Source organism: Aythya ferina, assembly GCF_964211825.1.
Source record: "Aythya ferina genome assembly, chromosome: 2".
NCBI lineage: Eukaryota > Metazoa > Chordata > Aves > Anseriformes > Anatidae > Aythya > Aythya ferina.
In genome coordinates, this window is record NC_140297.1 from 57,783,351 (window position 1) to 57,810,200 (window position 26,850).

A 26,850-nucleotide genomic window follows, 5' to 3' on the forward strand; every position below is an offset into this window, starting at 1 on the left:
AGCAAAAAAGGCTGCTCCACAGCCTCTCTTCCTTTGCTGTGGAGATGAGAAACCCCTGTCCTGCTTCCACCCGGCGTTGGCACGCAGCTGCAGGAGAGCCAGGCTGGGAAAAGGACCCACCGTCCTCCTTCTCCAGAGTCTGTGCATCCTCTTAGCACAGAGCACTTTTTCTTAAGCTTTTTTGTTTAAAACTGAAATCCTGCTCAGCTCTGCAGTTTCCAGGTGCACAGGGAGAAAAAAGAAAAAAGAGGTAAGGTAGCTAGCTTGCTGCACTCTGGTTTGTTTGTTCTGTTTGTTTTTGTTTGGTTGTTTTTTTAGAAAAACTGGTGTTTTCAAACCCAGCGTTTTCACTGCATTTCTGCACCACCAGCTGTCCCTCAGAGCACACAAACCCAAAGAGGAAGCCATGAACTAGGGCACACGCAGCACCGGATCACAGCAGAGACAGCAAGGTGGTGCAGGAATTCAGGAAAGGCAGGACAGAAAGCGAGGAGCAGGGAAAGCACTTGGGATTGCTGAGAGGCTGACTCCAAGTTCAGCAAAACAAGTACAAAAAAAAGTTTTGGTGGGCTTAGCTCAGATCCCAAAGCTTTAAGAAACGGCAACAGCAATCTGGAAGTAGGTGGCACAAGCAAGCTACCAAAGGTCTGGTGCTTATTTTATGTTTGCCCACAATTTGTATTCCATGAGGTGTCATGAAAAACCAAAAACATGTTCTAAAATTAAATCTGGCATTCACCAATCCAGCCAAAGACGCTCCTTGTTTACATAATGTTGGAGTTATTTTTCAGGCTTAAAAATATCCCTTAGTTAGTTTCGTTCCCCGCCTCCAAACCTCCACTGCTGAAAAATAAATACTCTCTGGGGAAATGCGTGGAAAGCAGAAAAACAGATGCTGAATGGATGCTTTCCAAAAACAAAACAAAACAAAAACTTGGGATTTAAAAAAAAAATAAAAATGATTAGAGTGATAGTTTGTGTCTGTAACATCTCTTTACCCATTTAGACCTGTGACAGAGAGGGAGAGGTGCATGTCTGTGCACACACACTTAGGAATGCAAGGAAGAGCATTGCAAAAATCTGTACAAGGCATGCGCGTGTCCAACAGCACACATGATGGAGGGGAGAGCCTGAATGCTCCACCTCTGTACAGTGGTCATAGTCACAGCTCGCTAAAATGGTTTCTATGACACTTTTCTAAGGAGGTTGTCTGGTGTGGCACAGAGATGGAACGGATCAGAAAACGATTTTTAACAAAGAAGTTTGAGGCAGCAAATTTCCAGAGAGATCTCCCTCTTCAGTGCAAAATACTCACTTGTATTTCCACTTCCAAGGCAGTGTGAAACAAAAACAAATTGCCAGTTCCCAAAAACTTGTCAGAAAAGGTTGTTATCCTCTGGCTTCAGCTCGCTCTAATATATCTTGTGACAAAATGACAGCCCGGGAGGAAAAGTGCCATTGTACCAAGCAAGCCTGCATATGTGTGCTTTCACAGGCAAGTGTGAGCACTGTCTTTTGCCATCAGGAGAGTGGTTAAAGATGTCTTGGCTTGGCCTTGCTGAGACTGGGAAAAGGCAAGCACCTGAAGGTGCATTCAGGCGTAACCTCAGCACTGCGCATCTTCCAGCTGGAGGCAGCTGGATTTAAATGCTCCCACCAGGTACAGACGTCTTCTGCTTACAGCTGGGTCTTAACTCTGCAGGATTCTGCCAAGCGGGGCTCCCTAACAGCCAGAGGGTAAGACCTAAGAAGCTTAGAAAGAGTCCTGCCAGAGAAGCCAGCCCTGTGCAGGTCCTCCTGCTGCTCACAGCCACGACTGACCAGCGAGCAATCGCACTGACAAAGGCAGAACGTTGCCACAAAAAACCTCGCACAGAACATGGAAGGCAAATCAAAAAGAGACTTGCAATACTGCCAGACCACAGAAGAATAACATTGGGCTTTCCTTTACCCCTGCCAAATGTTACTAACTATATTTAAAACTCTTTTTTCATATTCCTCGTATGAAGAAAATGTCACTGCTGATTTTGGCTACCTGTCATCTTGTCTACACTGCAAAGTGAGCACTTGCCATCCCATTCATGGGTATGCTGCTGTAAAGATGCTAGGAACCGTAATGGGAGGGAACTGAAAGTCCTGTTATCCTGGGCTTCAAAATACTGTTGCACACCGCTGCTGCACGATGCCTTTTGGAAGGCAGAACTTCATTCATCAGAGGAGGTGGCCGAGTGGTTTAGTGCTGGGCAATTCCTTGCCCAAATCCCCCAGTTTTCAAAAAGCAAACCCACCCACCCACTCCCAGAGGAAAACAAACAAACAAATGAACAAAAACCAACCCATGCTATTTCTAATGCCTTGACAAATGTGAGATATTAATGGAATTTGTTAAGCGAGCAGTCTCTGACCTGATGCAGTGTTGACTGGTTGTCTGGTGTAAGACACATTAAAAGTAGGTTCTTCTACTAGTGGAGGAGGGTACATCCGCCTTCGGATAAAGAAACCAGCTCCACAACAGAACAAAACTCCCATCATCAAAAGGAACCTAGGCAAAGAGAGGAAGGAGGTCAAAACCTACCTGCATTCCAACAGAGTTTGTTCACCGAACAAAGCAGAGTGCCGCCTGTCAGCCATCAACCTCTGGGTTTCTTAAATCACACAATCATTTAGGTTGCACAGCTTGGCTGTAGGGAGCAGACCTATGGCATTTGAGATCGCCACATCTTGGGGTACTTTAGGACATACTGCGGACATTTCTTGCATTTTATATTACTGTTTAACCTTTGCTGGCATAAAAAACACAAATCTGAACCTGAAACGCCCTTGACCTTTTGGGATGTTCAGGTTTATATCTGGCCTTTGTTACTGGATGGTTAAAGTGAAATTCCACGTCTGTACAGACACAAACTGCGCATCTTGGACCCACCTCTTAACTCTCACAGCACCCAGGCTGGCCAGTAGGTTTGGGGTGGGGAGGTCTGCTGTAGGAGCAGGAATGTTACCCTGCAGCTGCTCCTAAAAGAAGATTCTTAGATGTTCCTAAATGAGTAACACTGTAATTTTGTCTCCCATGGGAAACAGGGTAACTGACATTTCAGTTCAAGAAAGAAGACCAAAACATCGAGCAGTGAAAACCACAGGTTTTGTTCTGTGCTTCCCAGACAACATAGACATTGCTAAAGAAAAGGACATTGTTTTGCTTCAGTTCTCCTCAGCTCCTTTTCCAACCTGACCACGGCTTCCTCATCATTCTCCTGCCCTGATGCTGTGAAAACAGGCGTATGCAGCAAGGGCACATCAGGAGATTTTGTTCTTAAGAGTACTTTAATTCAGTGACTTTCCCTATCTTTTTCTGATTAGTTATCTGATGCGGTAGTGACTGAGGCAAGTTCCAGTAAACCTAAATGGGTCTTCGACTTTCATTGCCACCTCATTTCCTTTATTCTCAGGGCCCTTTTCTGGAAGACAATAAAGCTGCGCTCTTTTGGAAAGGTTGGAGGCAAGAAGAGCATTTTTGTATTTATTTTTTCTGCCTAAGTTGGCCGGAGGCAAGCCTACACGCCACACTTATCTCCTCTGGAGCACTCCCAGAGGCCTGAGAGGAACTGTGACACTGCGTGACAGTGGGAGATATTTTATGCAAAGGGTCAAATTCTGTTCTTGTTTCTACAGTGGACACAAGAGCAGAATGAGGTCCTGTTTCCCTGAGCCAAAATTAATGCGTTCCTTTTTGGCTGCATTCCTGCAAAGGATTTGCTCTGAACAGAAAAGCAGAGATTTACGACGTCACTCTAGGGATTCAGATGCAGAACTCCTCAGTTATATCACTAAGGATTGCACGCTGAAATCCCACAGTCTGCTTTGGGAAATCTCTGTATTATATCAGGCTTCTGTTTTTCAGTGGTTATTCATTTCAATTTTGAAGGCTTTTTTTTAAGCAGTCTTCAAATTCTATATAAAAATTCCTAAAGCCAGGTTTTCTCGGAGAGCTTGTGCTTTCTCTCTACTGTAATGGGAAGGTTTTATTCAGGTGTTTTCTTAAATTCCTCTCTACAAAGAATTTACCTTATTTTTTCGTTATGCATATAAAAGTGATTAGTTTAAGCTTTATCCAGATTACTGAGCTGCTGATTTCACAAGCTCAAATCTTTCTGCCTTCTTCTCCCTTGCTGTCATCTCCAGTAAAATCCTCACAGCCATAAATGTACTACTCTTTCAATTGAAACCTCAATTCATCAGGCAAGACTTTCTTAAACCCTGCATAAGCACACAACTCTCCTTATGAAATTCCCTTTTAAAACTCAGTGCCCAACAAAACTGGACAAATGCTGCCATTTGGAAGGAGCTGGGATGGGTGTAAGGACAAATACGAGACCCCTGCCTGGACAGCCCAACAGGATGCAGAAACAGGAAAGGCCAACCTGAAACAAGTAGCCTCCTTTTCCAGTATTTTCTCACTGCTTATCAGATAAACACTTCTTTATTATTACTGGGGGCATCAAGAGGACTGCATAAGCAAAAAAATGAAGTCCTTGCATTTATGCACACACATACACATTACCACGTACTTGTAACTATTTTAAAATACTGGGGCTGGCAATACCCTGATTCATGTCCTACAAACACAACAGGAGAACACTGGGAATATTAAAATCAAAATTTAGCTGTGACCTACCAAAAATACCATAGTCGCTGGATAGAGAGAGCTCTTACACAGCATCTTGAACCACAGCAATCCTCATAGGAGCGACATCTGCACAGGAAAAAAGAGAAAAGGATGTTAGGGGAGTGGCTGTCACTCAGAGCAAAACAAACAGCACCAGATCAGACAGGGGAAGGGAATATAAACTCAACATAAAACTTCCAGAAAATTCAGTTGTTTTAAATTAACTCTACGGAGCTTAAACACAAGCAGAGAGGAGTCCCTGACTCAGATGCTGCTAGCCCCCCTGCCAGAAGCTTTATTTACAACATCACTGCGAGCCTGGGAGGCAAAACCTGCAACTGCTGCCCTGCTGGCACAAAGCACAGCTGGGGCTCTTGCTAAGGACAGGCACCACTGCTTATTTAGGGCTGTGAAGGAGCTAACATCTCAGCCAGTAACCCCTGCCTGATCTGCTCTTGCACCCTGTCCATTTTCCTGGAGTTGCTCCTGGTCCAGGAGGTTGTAGGAATAAGAAAGGATCGGATTGAACCATCACTGTGCACTAAACTTGTACCACGGTCCTTACTCCTCAACTGCCACGTAGACATGCTCGCTGAGACTACCACCCCGTGTAGGATCCCAGGGCTACCACCAGGAGAGAAGTCCAGCTGAACTGCTATCAGCAAACTACACGCGGCTGGATAAGGTTGTCACTCACGTGTATATATCCATGGCACGGCGCTACCACAACCCAGAGGCTTTGTACGTGTTATTGAAATTGCCTTCCTATACATTTCTTTCAAAACTGCCTCCAAAAGCCTGATTTTAGCATTTAATTCTATATAACAGGGCATGCTACAAAGAAAAGTGGTATTACTGCGTTTTGTTTCACAGTAAATGAATGCTGCATACATCAAACATGAACCATTTGGGGTTTTATTCACTGTAACAGATGAGAATTACAAAGTCAAAAAGTGCCAGATCACTCATTCTTCGCACATTGGCAGCATTCAAACACAGAAAACACCAAGTGCAGAAAAAAAACTTCAAGTGTACCATTATTAGCCATTTTAAAGGCATTTTTTTGGTTTCCAGAAGTTGCAGCAGACTGCAGCTGCCAACAACTCCCATTATTTCAGTAGGCTTTCCTCCAACAAGGCATTGCAAATTAATATTTCATATGGAATGGAACAGCTTTAAAAAATACTATAGCACCAGCCACTGCAAGTACAAGGCACAGCTTCACTCACACCAGAGCCAGCACACAGGTTAACAGCAGCCACCTCTGAAAAATTTCTATGGTAATTGCCATTTCCAAACCAAGGAAACGTGCTGCATGTTTAGCAGGATAAGGGACAGAGATAACACAGAAACCATGGGATGCGACAGACTTGGATGAAAATATTCAGATTATCCACACACCAAAGGAAAAGAGATGGGTATCACAACTGGATCGATCTTTTTAAGGGTGGTTACGTCTGTATGTTCAATGAACACATTTCATTAAGCATCCAGGTTTGGGAAAATTTGCCCAACTAGATAACTGTGCTCCCATACTCGTATGCAAAGCTGAAAAACCAGTTGGGTAATCGTACAGACATTTACACAGTTACATGCTCAATTAACACACCTCCACTCAGAAAATTCATCAAGTCTCACAGGCTTCAGCCTGTAATTGGGGCAGAGGAGGAGGATCTACGGATACATTATCTTCTGATGCCAGGCAGGCAGGATTTCTTCCAGTAAGCCTGAGGATCTGATACTTTGGTCAGCACAGCGAGGTCCACTCTTATGTTCAGACACCCAGTTTGGCATTTGAGCACAGTAACCTGCTAATACCAGAGGAGAAAACACCCACTTTGCTGTCCCTGAACCAAAAAGCGTCCCAATTGCCAACATTTCTTCTTTGAAGTTTGCCAGGACCCTAACAACTGCTCATACTGAAAACTACCAGATATCGGAAAACTACCAACAAGACTTTGCAAGGCAACATTAACTTAGAGCCTGAATTGGGCGCAGAAATGAAGCCTTCTGCCATGCTCCCCACACAGATGGTCCCAGCGGGAGCTGTGAAGACAAGCCCTCAGTGCGCTGACAGGATCGGGCCTTACAAAATGGCGGGGCAGCCCCTGCCTCCTGCTAAAACAGCGGTGACGGTAACCCTGACGCTCTTAACCACACCAACAGCTGTTAATCCACACCACTGAGCACTTGCCCTTTTGCTGATGCTGCAGAGCAAGAACTTTCAAGGCGCTTTGGGCCAGAAAAGCAGGGGAAACGGCCTGTAAATCCTGCCAGAAGTATGGAGCCGGAGGTCTACTGTGTGGGGCAGCTGTGCTGGTATCTAAAAACACTTCTCACCAATTCCTGCCACTCCGCATTTCAAAAGAGTGAGCCATGCTCTTCTGATCTGTGAAAGACAGGGAATGAGCTCCCAAAATCACCAGGGGACTGCCCTCTTGTAGCCCTTCTTCAGACAACTGAGACCCCAAAATCGAAGGGTTTAGGGCATGTGAGCACTCTGCACCTCAGCCTCCACACACGCACCTCACCACAGCACCTCAAGGGACAGGGAGCAGATGCTCTTCTGTCTAGCTTGAAAGCCCCAAAAATAATTTTCCAGATCAAGCCAAGCCCCAAGAGCTTTGCTTTTATTAGACTTCAACTAAAATCCAGAGTCTGGGAGACGACACATACTCCTCCCCTCCCCCTACCTTGCTTATTTTGCATCTGTTTTCTCTAGAGCAAGAAGGGATGGGAAAAGGCTATTTTAAAAATCTGTAATTATGGTCGTTCCAACAATGAATATTAAAAATAGCATGAGTGTAGTACCTGAATTGACTTTTCACTCTTAATCTCTAAATTATCTAGGCTATAAGTCAGCACCATTTTTAAAGTGTCAATGTCTTCAATTTTCTTCCTGCAAAAGAAGAGGGAGGTACCAGCTGGAAGGCAGAAAGGCTCAACTGCTGAATGTTTATGAAGCTCTGGAGACCACTGAATGGCAAACAAACAGGCCATCAAAAAGGAATTTTGTCTCCTACACAGATGACTGCATTTTCAAATGGATGAAAATGAGATGCAAAAGATAGAGGAGTCTCTCCCTATGGCTGTGTTTAGAGTAAGCCCATTTTGTAATAGCCAATACGCTTTCCAAGGCAACTCATCCAAGGCTAAGCATTGTGTTTCCTGGGTTGATCTGTGAAGCTAAACCAGTGTCATGACTCAAGGGAAATCTCTTTGAGATCTGACAGAAGTAACACTCGCTTTTTACCTATAACGGCAAGCAAGTGCTTGATGTTTTGAGTCTGTGAGTATGAACACAGGTATGTAGGAGTCCGCAATCGATGGTACCACGATCACAATGTGCTGGCTGTCTGTATTTTCCACCAGTTGGTAGCAGCTGCTCAAACAGACTGGCAGAACAAGCGGCCATTTGCTGCTACCACTGCTCGGGCACCGTTCTAAAGCTCTGCTCGCCTTTTGTTCTTCGTTCAATGAGCTACGAAAAAACAACACAACTTCTGCCAACATTGATCCTAATTACAACAAAATTAACTTACTTATAAAAGCCATTATTATTTGCAGACAAAAGAAGACAATAAAATCAGCTTATTAATGGAGCAACAAACAAGCTTAAGCATAATCAATCTTTGATGTACTATCTCTTACTGCCTGACAGCAAATCCCAGCTGAATTAAGACTTTGACTCGGAAAAAAACACAATGAAGCACACACACATATATTTATTGAATTGATATGCATGTCCTTTAAATTACCCTTGTGCATTGGCTCTGCTTAACAGTGAAGGACTGGTTGTGCCTAGTGCTGGTATACCTTCTGCACAGCAGTCCCAACAGTTACAGCCCCCTGGAACATCTGTCTGCCTTTCATGCTGGATTAAAATTTTGCTTTGGGGCAATTTTACTCGAAAACAAACAAACAAGCAGAAGAGTTGCTTGGAATTAAAAGAATATTTGTCACGTTTGTCTCTGTCTTCCTTAAACTGGACACATTGGTTATGACAGAATTGCATTCTTGAGGAATGAGCTATACGATCAATCTAAACTGGACTGAGTTCATCCCCTACAGAAGACTACTTTAAAGCCAATTTCCCGCTTTCACACATAAACAATGATCCAAGATCTGCATTTCCCCAGGGCGATGCCTGCATCGTAGATCAAAATTTAATCCATTATGTAGGATAAGACATGATCCACTAGTTGCTTTGCTAATCTGCAACTTCACCAAGCATATGTTCTCTTTTTTAGAAACTGCCCGCACCGTGATTTATGATTTAGAAGGTACATCTTTTCATTCATAATTCAGTGGAGTGAAATGAATGCATCTCCACGTCTAACTACGTGCATTACTAGCACACTGAGGAACTGCTGTGTCAGGGATCAAAGTTACACTCTGTAAGATCACAGCAACAACCTTTTTACATGTGTTTTCACTTAAATCATGACGCCAAACTTCATTCCTTAACGGACAAGCAAAGCATGAAATTTCACATGAAGGGTATAGGGTATGACCCAAGCCCCAAAACTAAATCCTGTACTTGCACGTGTTCTGCAGATAACCACTGCTTGATTTAACAATCCAGAAGCTATTTTTTCATTTATACGTGCATCTACATAACCAAACAAGTCCCTTCTTAGCAGAGCTGCTGAAGGAAAGAACTGCATCTAAAAGCAATTCCCTGAACAGCACTTGATGAAAACTGGATAAATTAAAGAGGTAAACACGGATTACAGTCTTTAGTAGACTGTATGGTCGTAGTGGTCTAACTTATTCCCCATCAACACTATCCCTTTAAAATGCAAGCTGTAACATTCCTAGTTTTCCTCTCTAAACTATTTGCATCATATTGTGCCAAAATCTGATTTAACATTAAAGACGTTTGACTAGCAATATCTTTTGGAAGCATATAACAAAATATAAATTGTTAATCCACATGTGGTGGCAGAAAGCCTGCTCTAGACACAGGGAGAGAGGAAGGAAGGGTGAAAGAAAACCACGAAAAACCCACAACCATTAAGTCCTTTAAATACAGTAAACTGCATGATTTCTAACTTGCATCCTGTAGACAAGCCTGACTGTGATTCCAAAAAAGGCTGCATGCCAGTGATAAGTTAAATGATTGCTGCATCATTTATGACCCCTTGCTAGAACCAAGAGTTAAATATAAGTAACAGAGGGCGTAGCAAGAGACTGAAATTAAGAACATAAGAGAAAGATTTGTGGGACACGTCTAGTAGCATCAGATGAAGCTAAGAAAGTCCCAGCTGTGGTCCTAATACTGGCATAGGCAAAACACCAGAAGGAGATCCACGAGTGTTCATAAGAACTGGAAGGGATAAGCCACTGAGACTGGGTCACCTCCATGCAGACCCTATGCTGGGCCTTCAAATCAGGTCTGCTACTGTTAAACAAATGAAGGCAGACAGCTGAAGTATGCATACGTATTTATTTGTTCAACGACAGGAAAATAAGTGTGTGTTGTTTTTTGTTTGTTTGTTTGTTTTTTAATGTTTTCAAAAGAAAGCCGCTGCCTGTACAACTATGGAAATGAAAACCCAGGTTATCGACTAAAGACCAGACAAGTGAAGGAGCTTAGCATTACACATATGGTGGAGAGGTTATCTCAAGGAATCCATTTTTGCTATAGCAGCCCCCACTGAGCATGGAAATTGTTGAGTACGCTCCTGAAAATACAGACTCCAATTCAGGTGTCTCACCCAAGTAACTTTTCACAGCAAGTCCCAAAGTGGTTTAATCTCTTTCCAGAAAGATGCCACAATGTGAATGCCATATCCCTCCACTGTCATCCACCAAAATGCTTGAGGAACAGCAGCAAGTGCAAAGTCTTTGGCTGGTAGAGCGAAGTGATGGACAACATCTGCTTTCCAGCCTCAGTCTTAGAGCTGGTTGTCTCCCTGGCATAATTTTAATTTGGCTAATTTTGAGGAAGGAGACAACCTCGTCATAGTTACCTGTAGTCACAGGCTCTCAGCACCCAAAACCATCCATGTTGAGCGTGCTTACACTCACGCTACAAATAAGATACCTTTGACTAGGAGTGATCTATTAAAAAGGTCTTTATCTTACCACCTAATGTTGAGGAGAACCAAAACTTTCAGAGGGATCACAGTAAACCGCAGAAGCAAGCCTACCGCAACCACACCTACATTTGCTATGCAAAGGCATGCACCCCTCCTGATAAGATTTAGGGCCAAAAAAATTGAAACAGATTGAAAATCACTGGTTCAGTAGCTGAGTGCAACAATCTGATTACCTTTCTGTCAGCCATTGGCTTTGCTTGGGTAAATCACTCTTGTGTTTCTCACACATAGCAAAGGTGATCTCTGAGTGCATGTAAGAACAGCATATTTTAATATGTTGGTGATTTTGGCTAATATAATTATAAGGAATGTAACTGCTTCATAGATGAAATGCAGCTGGGACCTCAGGGGAACATCTGCACTTGAAGTAAAAAACTGCTGCTGGTAACCAGGGGGGTACTCGAGATAGAGTAACCAGGTACCTGAAATCACCCAGCTCTTAACTAGTTAAAATGTTAAGGCAAAAAGAAGGAAAGGGGCTTTCAGGTAATCTTTTTCTAATGGGTAGAAATAACAGAGACAGAACTGATATTTGCTCAGATTAGATTTCTGTCTGCTTTGGCACAATTAAAATCTCCCACAATGAGACAAGATACTTGACCCCTGTCTTTCACACAAACATGAAAAACAAGAGCAGGCAGCAGATGAAAAATGAGTTATTTCTCACTTCTTTAGGTGAAGAGCTTATAAAACACTATCTCTGTGCAAGAACTCAAGCAGAATACAGTAAAACCTTCCCTACTTCGTATGAGCTGAGAAGTATTTGCTCAGCTGCTCCTACCAAACCAGCCACGCCACCAACCTTCTGCTACCCAATGGCTTGGCATATCCTCAGCTCTCTCCTCTTAGACCCCAAGAGGAAAGCCACCCTGCAGAGGGATTTTCTTTTTGTTGTCTGTAAAGGTTGAAAGTCTCCTGGCTTCCTGGCCCGCACACACACATCTAGCCATTTTCTCTGCTCCTACTGTGGCTCTGGGCTTTATCCACCAGTGGCAGCAGACAGCACCTCAAGCACCTGAGTTTTAACAAGGCTGCAGGCCTTTCTGCAGCAGAACAAAGCAGAGAAACAGCCTAATTTAAGGTTCTAGCCAAAGGAAGACACAGATAAACTGTACCATGACAGGTTTTAATTTTCTGAAGCTGGACATGTAAATTTCTCATACCAGCAGGAACCAGAAGGGCTCACAGTTAACCATCAGGCCCCATATTAAGCACACCATTAGTTCTTCAAATCTCCAACTTCTCCCAGTGGGCCAGCAGCCCTTATTGCACCTAATCCCTTATCTGCTTCAGGAGATTACAAGCAATCTCCTGGCAGAGGGTGACGGGTGTCCAGGAATTTGTATCGGTGTTAAACTCCAACAAAGGGCAGAGCCAACCCTTCTGCTTTGACAAGCCACCACAGGATCAAGCACAGGGAAGGACGTAGGTGCTAATGGCCAGCAGTTAGGTGCTATTGAGTCTTTCAAACTTTTCATCCAAGCTCTCCCTGTCCAGAAAGGGTTAGAAATGTCGCGATGACTTTAGGGCCCAGTGCTTCTTGGCGCAGGGAAGCCAGGAGAAATTGCCTCTCCACCGTGCATTAGGGTTCCTCCTGGGACATGGAAGAGTTAGTGCTCTGAGGAACATTTCAAGCCAAACAGCTCCAGCTGGAAACAGAGGCTCACTCAGGATAAGTCACAACTGTGGAAGTACAAGGGAGTAGGACTGCATTTCCTGCTCCACCTAAGGCACTCTGATTTCAGGCCTCACCTCTCCCAGAGGAGTATTCACAAAGAGACAGACTGCCTCCTTTCCCTCCTTCCTCTCTTTTTTTTTTTTTTTTTTTTTTTTCCTCTCAGAATAAGCTGCCTACACCTGGTAAACCTCCAGCTCTGAGTGAGACAAGACGAGACCTTCACATCTCAAATTTGGTCAGTCACCTGCTTGACTGCCTGTGAAGGCAGCGATATTAAATTCCTCACCCCTCAGCAGGAGCCACTCTTACAAGCTAACCTTTTTGGAAATCTGGTAGCCTGACTCACCCCAGGTTGTGCACAGGACAACTGATCCATCAAAGAAAATCCAAGGCTTCTATCCAGTAGGTGGGTGATTACGGTGCTCAGGACTGTAACATCCACAGATTTGTCAACATCAAGGGAATCCAGCGCCTTATTTGAAGTGAGAAGTGTAAGGACATGGAGAATTGAAGCTAGCAGTGGTGTTTTGCATCATTACTGTTTAAGACCACACAGGGCTGAGCAACGGTGGTGGGGGTCTGTTGCCTTTATATACATGTAGATGGCCTGATAGTTCCTGCTGCTTTGCTTCAGACAATCCACACACTTTCATTCCTGAGTTGAACTACGTATACAAACAGGCCCTTCCTGTAGCTGCTAAATTGGTAGCCCTGGCCCAAATCCAGGTCTCTGTTTCTGTACTGTGCCAGCCATTCGAGATGCCTGGAATCGTGCAAAAAACTGCTACGCTGCATCCCCTCTCCCTCCCATGCTGCTTCCCAATCAAATGGAAGAATAAATCAACAGCTAGATTACTGCCCTAAGCACACACCTGCTGACATTTCGTGCAGCTGTAATTGCAATTGGAAAGCTAAGCGTATCATCAGGAAAGCCAACTTAATTAAAAGCAGTAAACACAACAGGATGCGGAGCACAGAACGTAACGCCCATAAAGCAACACAGCCCCTGTCTGGATGGTGGGTTTTTCCCCGTCCTCCTGTACACACTTTGACAGAAGAATTGCTTCCTGAGCTCTCCGAGTAAGGGTGAGAGAGAACTTGTCTATTGTTTCCACCTGGAACATTTTCCAGGCTCTTGGTAAATACAGAACTATTGTTACAGACTGGCCACCGAGTGACTAAGGGCTTACATTCAAAACCCAGATGAATACAACTGTGTGATAAATACAACAAAATTTAATCAGCAGAAGAAGAGAATTACGGGGAAATACACAAGAAATTTATTTCAAAAGCCACAGGGAAAAAAATACAATCAGCTTTCTTCTCTAAAATACGAAAAAGAATGGACTGTTCCTATACACTGCAGAACATACGCTTGCAAAGATTATTTATGTTCAATGCATTCATTTTTTAGATTTATAAATTCTTAAATAATTCCAAATGAAATATTAAATAGATAGTTAACATAATTGTGTACATGTGCAGCTGTAAGCTATATGCAATAAACTACCTGCCATGGCAGCAACATATTAGTCTAAAAATACTGTATTTCTGTCTGCACAGGCTTTTAACATGAATTCAGGTCCTGCGTCGGATAACAGGAATTAGGTTACAAGATGACACTCCCCTTCTGTTCTTCACTTTTTTTTTTTTTTTTTTTTTTTTGTTCTTTTTTGTTCTTTTCTGGAGGTCTTCCATGTAACAGCACACCAACAACCAGCCAAAACATACTTACACAGCAAGCACATGTCAGAGCTCATCCAACGCAAAAAGTCAGTATTCAAGAGGTGGAACCAGGTGCAGGCTCCAAAGGAGTTTAGGAAACATCACATGCACAAGCTGAGATGATATTTGGAAAGCCAAGCCTCACCTAAAACTGATACTTGCAAGGGACACCAAGAACAGCAAGAAGAGCTCCTGTTCCTACACTAGCAGTGGAAGGAAAAAAACAGGTCAAAAGTATGATCTGGAGGACCATAAAGCAGCCAGACTCATTTCAGCTGCTGGCAAAAAATAAATTAAAAAAAAAAAAAAAAAAGGGACTGAGTCCTCCTGATACATGTTTTTGGGCATAGGAAGGAGAATAAAGTGACTGAAAGCAGTCATCATAGGTAAATTTACCAAGGGTAAATCACACCTGACAAGCCTAAAGGCCTTCTAGGGTAAAACAATGGTATCTGTAGACAAGCCAGAGAGCAGATGTCTCTTACTTTGACCTTAGCAAGGCCTCCCACACTTCAGAGAACAGTGGCCTATGGGCCCCACTCCCCCTGGAGAAGATGCAGTAACCCCTGATGGTAGCACAGAGGCCTGGACTTGTTCTGTTGACAAGTGTGTCGCTGTAATTGGCGATTTGGTGCTCTCACCAAGCCCACAAGATGACACCAAACTTGGGGAGGATCAGGCAGTAAGCTCAAGGGCAGGGCCGCCACTCCAAGACTCGGACTAACTGGAGGAATGACTTGACAGGAACCTCATGAAAATGAGCAAAGACAAACACAAAAGCCTTGCCCGTGGGAAGGATGAACATCCTGCAGGTTGTGGGGCAGATCTACTGGAAAGGCCCAAGGGGATCACGGCACCTAGCAAGCTAAACACAAGCCAGCAGTGTGCCACAGCAGCAATAAGAGAAGATGGCCTCAGGCTTGTCCTGGCGGTGAAGGGTGGGACAACAGCAGAGGATGAATGTACACAAAGGAGGGTCTGACTTAATATGTGGGAAACACACACAAAAAAAACACACTTATTCACCATGAGGACAGGCAGGCAACAGAGTGTACTGCCCAGAGAGGCTGTGCTCTCGCTTTCGTTGGAGGTTTTCCCAAGCCCCAACTGGATGAAGCCCAGGGCAACCTAGTCTGGCCTCATGGCTGACACTGTTTCTGAGGCTGGACTGGAGATCCCCTGAGAGCCCTTCCCATCTGAATTACTCTCCAAATCTCTTGGGCAGAGTTATTCTCCTTTCCTCACTACTTCTCTTACAATATCACATCGTTAAAAACTTCAGCACACAATAATTCACCGGGATGATCTGAAACAATGCTAACTCAGTGCTGGATAACATCACAATCCTGTTCTCCCTTTAAGTCAGCCAATCCCCCTGACTGTGGGGGACTACTTCACTAACCTGCTGTATTTCCATTCCCCTGAACATGTGCTTACCACTCACACTCAAAAACATTCGTGCTGCTTTATAAATATGCCACAGCGTCTGGAAAGGAAAGGATTAGAAACATGCAGGTTCCAGCATCTGGATTTTATCACTTCATTAGATGTGATGGTAGCTAACAACAGGAGGAAAAATAAACAGAAAAGCCCTGAGGGATTGGTCAGTCATACCTGGAGCACACTTGACCCTGCAGTAAGATACACATTCGTAATTATTCTAATCAAACTACTCCTCATCAGTGAATGTATCTTCAATGCTGCTGGCCTTTGTATCCAGAGGAGAAGATTTGGCAATCTCATGCACTTGCTGTGCTGCGTTCTGTGTCATTATTCGCTGTGTCAAGTCGGAGAAGTATCTCGACGGTCTCCTCTGCCAACTGCCAGCACTTCAACTACATCTAGAACAAGACTGAGCTAGTTTAAGTGCGGGTAGGACGATGATCCTTGTCGAGAATCAGAGACAAGCCTGTTCTGAACTGCTTCTTGTGCATCCAAACAAGGCGTAGGATCTCATTCGTTCAGCACAGTCATGGATAATTTGACTGTCTTCTTTTCCAAAGGACAAAAATTAGAATTCAATGACTAATTCCTTGCCCAGTTTAATTTGTGTTTACTTATTTTCCCTGACCACAGAAATAAATATTTTGCTGAAGCAAGAGAGAAGTAACCAACTGACAGTATCTCATGACTCAGGCAACTAGTTGGTTAGGTTAAAGAAGTAAATTAAGAGTTCTCTTGGAAATTCTCTGTATCAACAGCCAAGCTGCAGTGTGTCTCTAAAAATCCTGGCACACTTTCATGAAGGCTTCCAGCCTGAAATAAGCTATACCTTAAGTTAACAGATTCACAGAGCAGCATTAGAAAACTTGGGAAAATTATCCTCATAATTCCCCATAATTGCCTGAAGAAATAAAAATCTATCTGGAAAAACAAAAAAACAAACACATTAAACTATAGCTTATCACTCATTTATGAAGGCTCCAACAATTATGGCCACTGGAAAAATATTAAAGGAGTATCAATACCATTAGCTACTTAGACAGAGAGATAGATATATGATCACTTCTATAATAGAGACTTCCACCTCTGCTTTTAGTATAGAAAATATAATCAACACATTTCAAGGTTTTGAGCAACACTTGCAACAGCGTTTTCTTTTCAAAATAATTACAGTAGAAGACATGCTGAATTAAAAACACACACACACACACACACAAAATAGAAACCAAACACTCCAGTTACAGAAAAGACTGTTGTCTGCAAATTTTGTCCCCAGTCTAGCTGTCTGTCCAGGACACTTATTTTAGCGTTCTGATTTCTTATCACGCTCCTTTTGCTTAGCAGAAACAACCTTATCTCTGGCTTTGGATAGCTGAAGTGGAGGCTTTACAGGGAAGATTATCTCAGCTATTCTGCCACTTAACTTTTATCAGAAGTTCACAACCATTTCATATGAGAGGCCACCTCGGATTTCTGTTACTTTGCGCAAGTTTAAGAAAAGAGGAGCCTTCTAGGAAGAAATGCCTCCCCAGAAGAGATATGGCACGCTGACATGCCAGTCCAGGGAGGCCTTGCCCCAAGTCTACCACAGGAGATCTCTGAACCCACACAGGACTTCCTATTTCCGAGCTGACAAGCTAATCTACTCGTCTGAATACAAAGTGTCTCCAAGAGAGACATGACATACTGTCAGCACGGGCCTGAAACCACAGGGAAATCATTAAGGACTGCACTGCTGGGTGTCATAAGTCTCCCAAGATAATCTCGAGACCAAAGGACAGACTACATATGTTAACTGTGTGGAAAAAACTTCTGTTACAAAACCAGAGATAAAATGGAATAGAATCTATTATGAACCTGGGTGACTAAATATATCTGCTTCTTATCATTTTCTGGAGCAGCAGCCCGTAAGATAAAATAAAACCCACTTCCCTACAGCACATTCCAGATCTAGGTTTGCACAGAGGAAACACTCAAGATGCAGTTACACATTAGATGCACCAGCTTCAGATGATTTAACATCTAACCACCATATGCTAATGGTGGAGATCCTTTTCATGCGTCCTCCCCCACAAAATGCATAATGCTCCCGCCTTCCCTCCCATTTCACCAGCATTCGCCAGAAACTGTACCAAGCTGATTCAACACTGACTTTAATCTGCTAAAATGAAGTACTTTCTGGGGGACTAACAAATTGAATTAACTCCATGAACGGTCAAAGAAATGCCAAAGCAATGGGAATTCGCCCTAAAATACCAAGACTGCTGTTGTGCATCTCCTTTGCCATGCAGGTGTTGAAAAGCAGCACAGCTAGGAAGCAGTGAGCGATCCTATCCAGTAGGATGTGAAATTGCAAACATAACAAAGCAGGAAACTCCAGGCATTGCAGAGATTAATGACTTTCTTACAGTTTTGGAGCATGCCTCTTCCCCCTTTTAAAACTTCAGAGCTCCTCTACACTCACATAGACTCTCCCCTCCCTTTCATACTTCTTCACTTGTCAACCTCATCTACCCTCTGAGCTTTATCATCTCCAAATTGCTTTTCTTTAGTGTTTCTTCTTCCCCACTTAAACCCATAATCACAATAGTAACAAAGGCATCAATATGACGCTCATCACCATCACAATAATCTCTGAGCGTACGCATCCCACCCCTTCCCTCTTCCTTCTTCCATTTATTTGCATTGTCCAGCAGACTGGCAATTACCACGCATTTATGCAATGTCTCAGATAATAGGGTGCTGTAGCAACTACCACAACAAACACAATTATGAGGAGCCGTGTTCTGATTGACCTGACACAGCCAACAGATTTCCCTCCACATTATAAATCAAACCAAATAAAAATCTCTAAAGGAAGCAATTCTTTGTAACAACCACCCCCCTCCAACGCCACAGCCCCTCTCCCAGTTCTCAGTTTTATTCACAACTTTCTTCCTTCCAATGTGCAAAGCCGTGTGCGATTCCAATTAACCTCTTTGATGAACTGGAAAATAAACATGCCGCTTTTCTGCAAGAGAATCCATTTCAGCACACAAAGAAAACAGTAAACGAGTTACCAAATGAAAACCAATTAAAAAGCAACCTTGTGTGCATTAGATCTATTGCAGATAGCGATTATCCCCTTTGTACTCCCTTCTTCTCAGGGCTCGGTCTGTGTGCACCTGTGGCATGAAGAGTCTGAGCTGACACCCAGCACCCAAGCAGCTACCCCTTTGCATTAACAAGGAAGACAAACACTGCCTGCAAAAACACGCGGGCAGAAACGTAAGCAGAACGCCAAGGTGATGATGAATAACACACTCCTGAATGTCAAGGTACGGGGGGGGGTTTCATAACACCCCAGCTTCTTTCCCACGTTGCAACAAAATAAAATGTAGGTGGAACCAACGTCCTGCTGTTATTAGTACAGCAAAGAAAATTAACTCATTGAAATTCACCCATCTGTTCTGGCCAACCATTTATGAGTAATTCTCAACATTTCAGTCACCTGAAAAAAAGAAGACAATAAATTCTCGGCCCAAACACTTCCTAACCAGTTAATATTCGAGATCACAGATGATTAAACCACACAGCGTTTCATTCTTTCAGTGAGCTTTGTTTCTTGCCTGACTTCCTGGCTGCTTTTTGTCTCTAGCATTTCTCTCCTGCTTCTGGCAGACAAAGTGGAGAAGAAAAGTGAGGAAGGTTCCTGCAGAGCATCAGGATTACAGTAATTTCCTACCCTGAAGCAAGGAAAAGTTTGCTCAGGGAGCAATGACCTGTTGCTGCTACCTAATCCTCCACCACCACCTCCCCCCTCCCTTTTTTTTTCAACTTAGGTTTAAAAGGCGTTTGCATTTGTAAAGTTATATAGCCCAGAGGCAAAGCCTAGTGCATTTATCTCCTTCCTACCCCCAAATCCACAGGAACAATACCTCCCACCCACACATTTCCTCCACCTTTTTATTGTCGCTGTGGGCAATTTAAAACAGAAAACTGCGATTCAGAAAGATCTTCAATCATGCACCTACAGTTCATTGACATTTGGTTCACATCCAAGCCTGATGTGAATGTAGATGCCACTCATCAAAAGGACAGTTATGCCACGGATAACAAATCTTCTCAAGTCCCTAAATTAAACAACAGTATTACCACAGGGACAAAGTTATTTTCAAAGCATTCTTGGTATTCTGCCTGCTTACCTGCCCTTGTTCAAAACAAAGGGAGAACTGTCCTCGCACGGCTCTACTTACATTTCCTTTCAGCATCCTGAAATAAGACCTGTTTCAGATCCAACACTTTGTTTTCAACTGGAAAGGTCGGCTGGGGAAACAAGTCTCTACTTTTATTTTAACAGGGGGAAGGGAAAATACATGACAATACATAGGGAAGCTGGGGAAAGAAACTTTCTTACATCATTGCTTTTTAAGTTAGACACAAAAAAGGTCTCAAAGAAATTATGGAAGAAACATCATTAATGAAAAAATAACATTTTAAGAGCTGAAAGAATCCACTTATCTCTTGCTCACTAGAGAACACAAACAGTAAAGTAATGACTACTTACATATAATATGTAGGATATAATCCTTCAAAATACCAGCAATGCTTTTTGGCCTCTGTACACTGCAAAGAAAGAAAGAAATATTATTAATATTTCCATCGGACAATGTGCAATTCTAAACGCAACCGCTGAGTGCTTATAAATACCCTAACTTTGAGCAATTAGAAAAGGTGTCTTTTCTCAAAGACTTCACAATCCTAACACGCACAAGAACTGGGAACTCAGTTAATTGGAACTGCAACGTGCCCTGTTAGGATTCAGAGCCTTCACACCAGGCTTTGTCTTCAGGGCCCCAAAGGTTACCACAGTTCATGACCGTGGTTAATAGATTCTGATACGGTATCCAATTGCACAGCAAAACTCATGTCTTAACGGGATCTGGAGAACTTAAGAGCCCATCAGGGCTGTAGTCACTTAAGAGACCTCCAAGGCATGCCGGGTTTGACGACACGAGGCGTATGAGTGCAGAGCGGATTCATTAATTGCAGGGAATTACTCATCTTCGTGGAATCCTCTGCGTGTGGAGCCAGGCTTGGAAAGGCACAGAACAGAGAGCCCATGCTAGGATCCCAGCTCGTCTTCCTACACCTTGGAAATGTTTCAAGCGTTCATTACGGCATCTGGGAAAGGAAACTGCTTTCTGCAGTCCGGGGGCATTGTTCTCTCTTGCAGACTGTCAGCGTATCCTTGTTAAAGGATGGTGACAGGCATTCTCGTGGCGTGTGTGGGAAACGCACATCATTACGGGCACGGCTCGAGTACAGACAGCAGCGAAGAACAATAGCGGCGCTTAAAAAACAAAACCAGATGTCAAGCCCAAACTACATAGCCAAGGCACAGAATATTCCTGCGTATCCTGCTGACACTGCTAGCATAAAATGCCGTCTCCCTTGCAGATGTGGCTGCAGAAGCTCCACCACAGGCTGTATGATCTGGTTGCACTCGGACTGGGTGTTCCGGGACACCCTCCACAGAGCAGCAAGCGTCATCTCAGGGGATTTGAACAGCAGCTCTCTGCTGCTCACACCTGACACCCAAGGTCAGGGAGCACTCGCACATCAGCAGTACTTGGATCATCCTTCATGTTCACTTGGCAGCTCACCTTTAAATAATAGCTCATATAAGTTTATTAGCCTCCCTGAATCCCAGAATACTAAATGAATCCAGCTAAGACAAAGACAAAGCGTTTTTACATCTCTGACTCTCACTCCTCATGAATAAGAAAGGCTGCAAGCTCTTTAACGAGCATCTGATGAGCTAAATCACAGACAGATCAATTACAGCCCATGAAGACAAACTGCTATGGATTAAATTGCTGAGACCAATATGGGGATGGGGGAAGAAGGAGATTTCTGATACATGTGATCAGGCCTGTCCACTAATCGTAAGACGGGCTCACACCAGCCCTCAAGATACACAAGCTTTAGGTTCTGTTGAACGGACTGGAGTTTCTTCCTTTGCGGAAAAACAAAACAAGACAAACAGATTCCTCATTCATTCCCTTCTCAAATCTGTGCTGCTACTACAGCAATGCATGCAGGAGGGCTCCACAGCAGCTGCTGGAACAAGTGGTATTCAGAGAGCTATTTCCACATTTGCCCTATTCCCCTTCCCCCCCAGAACCTTCCAACTTCTGAAACCTTTCTTCTGAATGCTGTCATCAGCCTGCTGTTTCCTCATACTCTAAAATGAGAAGTATGGCAAGTTTCTCTTGGTATCACCCTACAAAACTATATCCATTGTAAATTCAGCAGGTCCACTGCAGATACAGAGCAAAATACTTTGGCTCTTTTCCTCTGCAAATCAGCAAGCCCTGGCTAAAACCCCAGTACCTGCAGGTCATCCCCTTGGGAAGTCTCATTTTGGAGTCCAGCTTGCAGTGTACACTCCTACATGTTTTTCTTCCTGAACCAATATGATTCACTGTTTACCTCAACATCCTTAAAGCCTTCATCAGTCTCAAGCATTTTAATTGATGTTTTCCCAGCAACGTTTCTGAGCCCGTGGAGCCTGCACACCCTTTACAAGCATAAAGGAGGCATTTATATTCAGTGCTCGTTCTGCCACCCTCCTCCCCACACTTCAATCCACTTTGCAAGCTCTGAAATGAACTGGGAAGATTCCTCCCTTCCCACATCTTCCAAGCTGTAAAAATCCTGTTTCTGCCTCGATTTATTTTGACTTTTCTGCTTCAGACAGCCAATATGCTCACTGCTATCCAAAAAAAGGCTCTAGCCTAGGAAAGTTTTGCACATAACTATTCCCTCCAGCTTACAGGGCTTAGACACATACACTAAAAATTCTTTGGTGCACAGACTTTATTTTTGTTCTGGGTCCTAGAACGATCCTGATTCTGATTTTTTTTAAATATCCAGCCTGAACCTCCCCTATTGCAGCTTGACTGCATTCCCTCAGGCCCTATCGCTGTCACCAGAGAGAACAGATCGGCGCCCGCCCCTTCACTGCCCCTCATGAGGGAGCGCTGAGGGCCACGATGAGGCCTCCCCTCGGCCTCCTCTTCTCCAGGCTGAACAGGCTCAGTGTCCTCAGCCACTCCTCATACATCTTCCCCTCTAGGCCCTTCACCATCTTTGTATCCCTCCTCTGCACACTCCCCAACAGTTTAATGTCCTTTTTGTACTGTGGTGCCCAGAGCTGCACACAGTACTCGAGGTGAGGCCGCACCAGCGCAGAGCACAGCAGGACAATCACCTCCCTCAACAGACTAGCAATGCCGTGCTTGATGCACCACAGGATAGGGTTGGATAGGGTTGGCCCTCCTGGCTGCCAGGGCACACTGCTGGCTCATATTCAGCTTGCTGTCAGCCACAACCCCCAGATCCCTCTCTGTGGGGCTGCTCTCCAGCGTCTTGTCCCCAAAATGTAAATAAGTATCTGAGGGGAGGGTGTTGAGAGGATGGATCAGGTCTCTCTTCAGTTGAAGCCCAGAGACAGGACGAAAGGCAGGGGGCATAAACTGAAGCACAGGAGGTTCCAGCTGAATATGAGAGGGCACTTCTGTACTGTGAGGGTGGCAGAGCACTGGCACAGGCTGCCCAGAGAGGCTGTGGAGTCTCCTTCTCTGGAGTTAGTCAAAACCCACCCAGATGCCATCCTGCTCAGTGTGCTCTAGGTGATCTGCTAGGCAGGGGCACTGGACTAGATGAGCAGCCATTTCATGTCAGCATTTTCTCACAACAGTCATGTTAATTCCCCAAGATCTGCCATCAGGGGCACCCCAAGAGCCTTCTGATGTCACCACAGAGTCACTGTCACCCTACAGCCTCACAAGAGGCAGCTGGCCGTAAGTGCCCCGAAAATCCAGCCTGCGTCGAGGCTGGTTGGTGGCACTCGAGAGCTTGAGGTCCTACTGCTGAAACATCAGAGGTGGTGTTGCTAGTGGAAGGCACAATGTTGAGGTCCTTCCTGTGGAACAGGAGACATCAAGGTCTTTCCTGTGGCAAGAGACATGGTGAGGTGCTTCGAGTTGCAGGTGAGGCATTCAGGTCCTTCTGGTGGGGCACAAGGCATTGAGGTGCTCCTGGTTGGACGTGAGCTGTTGGAGAGCTCACAAGGGGATGTCTGCCACCAGCACTGGGTCTGATGCTCACCGTCTTTTGAGGATTACATCCTTGCAGTTGTTTGAGACAAACCCCTGAGGCAGCTAAGAAACCTCAGCTGGCAGCAACTAATTCCAGTCCGCAAACAGAAACAAAGGGGAGATAGCTCACATTAATGAGATAGGAGCTCAGACATCAAGGCTGGTGCCCACTCTGAGAGCTCCTGTATGAAGCCAAACCATCTCAGAGTTTCTAGAAGTGTTTGTTCATGCCTTAAAAAGCCACGAACCTATTCACTAACAACAAAAAAGTGTGCTTATGGTTGTTAAACTAAACTTACTTATGACCCTGTGGAGGCTTTCAACTTTTAAACTAAACTTACTTATGACCCTGTGGAGGCTTTCAACTTTTCTAGGAGAACAGCTCTGCACATTTCGCTTATAAAATTCCTCCTTCTATGTCCTTTAACAATTTGGCGCAGCTATAAAATATAAATACGTAAGTATGTTCGTTTTTTAAATAAATGATGCAGGTCTAATTGGGTGTGCATATGTAATCTTTAGAGAATTAATGGTATGTGAATTAGCCAGATGCTTGAATACGTTCCTTGAGATTGAATATTTGGAGAGAAAAAACATATAACTTCTTTCTTTTTAAATAAATCAGGATCTCTCTTGTAGCCTGTTTTCTCTGACAGACTACAGCAATATGAATGGCAAGCCATGCTTTTCTGTGGCCTCTAAATTCACTCAGATTTCCTCTAAGAAAGGAAACATGTTTCCTGCCACAGATTGAAATTGCAAATGTTACCACTGCTAGTATGAACAATGAGAAAGAGAAGTTACTGAAACATTAACCAAAGACTGGGTCTGATCACACATAAAATGGAGTACATACGGATGCACATGGTGTGGGGGAAGACAGAGCAGGCAGGCTGCTCAGTGAATGTCGGAAGGTATGATACAGATCATTAGTTATGCTTTGCAGGGTTTGCAGAAATATCTAGCAGGAATATCCTCCACACTGCACATCATTATCTTTCCATTCACAGGACAATAAAAAGAGAACAGATCTGATCAATTAATTACTCTTTGCAATCAAGGGAGCAGTGGATTTACACCCAGTGCTTTTACTAGGGATTTAAAAAATAATTATATATAAAAAAAACAATTCCAGCACCCTCTGCAGATGGTAAATACTTTCCAATACAAGTAGAATCAATTTTTGTTATGGGTAGCAATGAAAAAACGAGCCTGCTGCTGATGGACATGGCTGGGGAGGGCGGGGGTAGGAAGATTGCTATCTGTATTCGGAAGGAGCAGTCAGGCTGAGTTTGTGACATCTGCTCAAAGCCAGATTCTGCAAGAGGCACGGGTCTGCTATCAATCACAAAGCCAATGAAACTGTACCGGCCATCAGTAACCGAGGGTGCAGCTCTTTCTTTTTAACCAGACAAAAAGCTAGATGCTACACACAACTGCCCTTAAGGATTACAATTACAAGAGCCCAAATAGGTGAATTCAGATGACTAAAAGCAGGAATTTGACAGAGTGACCCTGCCATCCTGACAGGACAGAAACGGCTCCTGGTTTTCTGGGATGGCCCCACTAGTGGCTGCGACCTCCTGTCCTACTAGTGCTCGGCAGCAGAGTGCCGACTAGTGCTACTAGTAGAGCGCCAGTTGATCCAAACCTCATTCTTGTGGCTACAGCCTCTGAAGCTCTGCTATAATTAATTCATCCACAGAGGAACAGGGATAAAGAATTAAAAGCCTGTAAGACGTGGCATAAGACCTCATTATTTCTGAGCATCACACAATGTGCGACGTTGGAAAAGGATTTCCCACGCCAGCGTACAACCAGAACTGCCTTCCACACAGCCAGACCAAAACCAGTCCACGAGGAAATGGGAAGGATGAGACCTTTGGCTCCACACCATCTGAGAACAAACTGGCTTTGCCTCTGTCACCCAGACTCTGTCACAACAGCCACCTGCACTAATGATCTGCAGTTTTCCTGGTCCCTGTACCTGACAACTGCTTGATGAAGCCCAGACAAAAAGATGGGGCAGTCTACAGTGCAACCCTAGACTGAATAATCGGTTGCAGAAGGGACATTATTGGCTAGGAATCACAATGCTTTATGGGATTTGACCTTTAAAATTGTATCAGTTTTCAGAACGCTATCCATTTCGGTGCCTAGACAAGAGCTGAAAGCATTATAAGGTACAAGCTGCTCATTAGATATGGTGCACTGAAATCAGAGGGACTTCTGCATGCTGAGTTTGAAAGATTGGATTTGCAGAGACAAGATGAGCATGCTGCTCCTCCATAGCGAAGAAAAGGGCAAAACATCATCCATTAGAGTAACAGACGGTATATACTGAAACGGGAAAGTGCAGCCTAAGGGTGAAAACAATTTACTACAGAAAATACATTTTGCTTTAGCCTTGCCTGAATCCATCAAAATTCATCCCTACTTCTTTCTCTGGTGACGCTAACAGATGAGGGTAAAAGTAGCCCATCTCCAAACTACTCTAAGAGACCGAGCTCGCAAGGCAGTCCACCACTGACTGCAGCAAATACTTCTGTATTTTGTATTGCAAAAGCAACTCTTACTAAAAACCAGGATTGCATTAAGGTATTATTTACTAAGCTAATGAGGAAACAGAAGAAAAGCTTGCTATAATAGGATGCTGGCTCTATCCCACACCAAGCTTTCCCTCCTGCATAATGCTAAACAGAACAGATATTATTCCAGACACCCAGTTGTTGCACCAAAACCTCAAGTTTACAAAGTCATGTAACACACAGTACAAAGAATTGACTTTTGTATTTTTCAGAGGGAGTTGTTCCTGTTCCCTTAGAAAGAAGGGAATAGTTCTCACACAGGGTTCTTAATAGAAGCAACTTCTCTGCTTCTTGAATTAAACACTCTGCTCTTTACAGTAAAATTTCAGCACAAGCATTTAACTCATGTTAGTTCTTCTGGTGCTCTGAGCACATGCATTAATTTTGAGTTTAAAAAAAAAAAAAAAAAAAAGATTAATGAGAGTTTCACATTAGATAGCCTCTCATCAAAAAGCTTTACTTTACATTTAGATCTATTAACCTTTCCCACAAAAGAAATACAAAT

General features: G+C 43.8%; 1 protein-coding gene across 2 annotated transcripts in view; it reads right to left on the reverse strand.

The window, feature by feature from the left end:
* VOPP1 (VOPP1 WW domain binding protein) overlaps positions 1 to 26,850 on the reverse strand; it is a 66,226-nt gene that overhangs the window by 8,814 nt on the left and 30,562 nt on the right. For both annotated transcript variants that reach the window (XM_084509244.1, XM_084509243.1), the window contains exons 2-4: positions 20,160 to 20,218; positions 4,673 to 4,750; positions 2,406 to 2,542 (exon numbers count right to left, since the gene is read on the reverse strand). In XM_084509244.1, the coding sequence (XP_084365370.1) occupies positions 2,406 to 2,542; positions 4,673 to 4,750; positions 20,160 to 20,218 (274 nt within the window). The remainder of the gene's footprint in view (positions 1 to 2,405; positions 2,543 to 4,672; positions 4,751 to 20,159; positions 20,219 to 26,850) is intronic.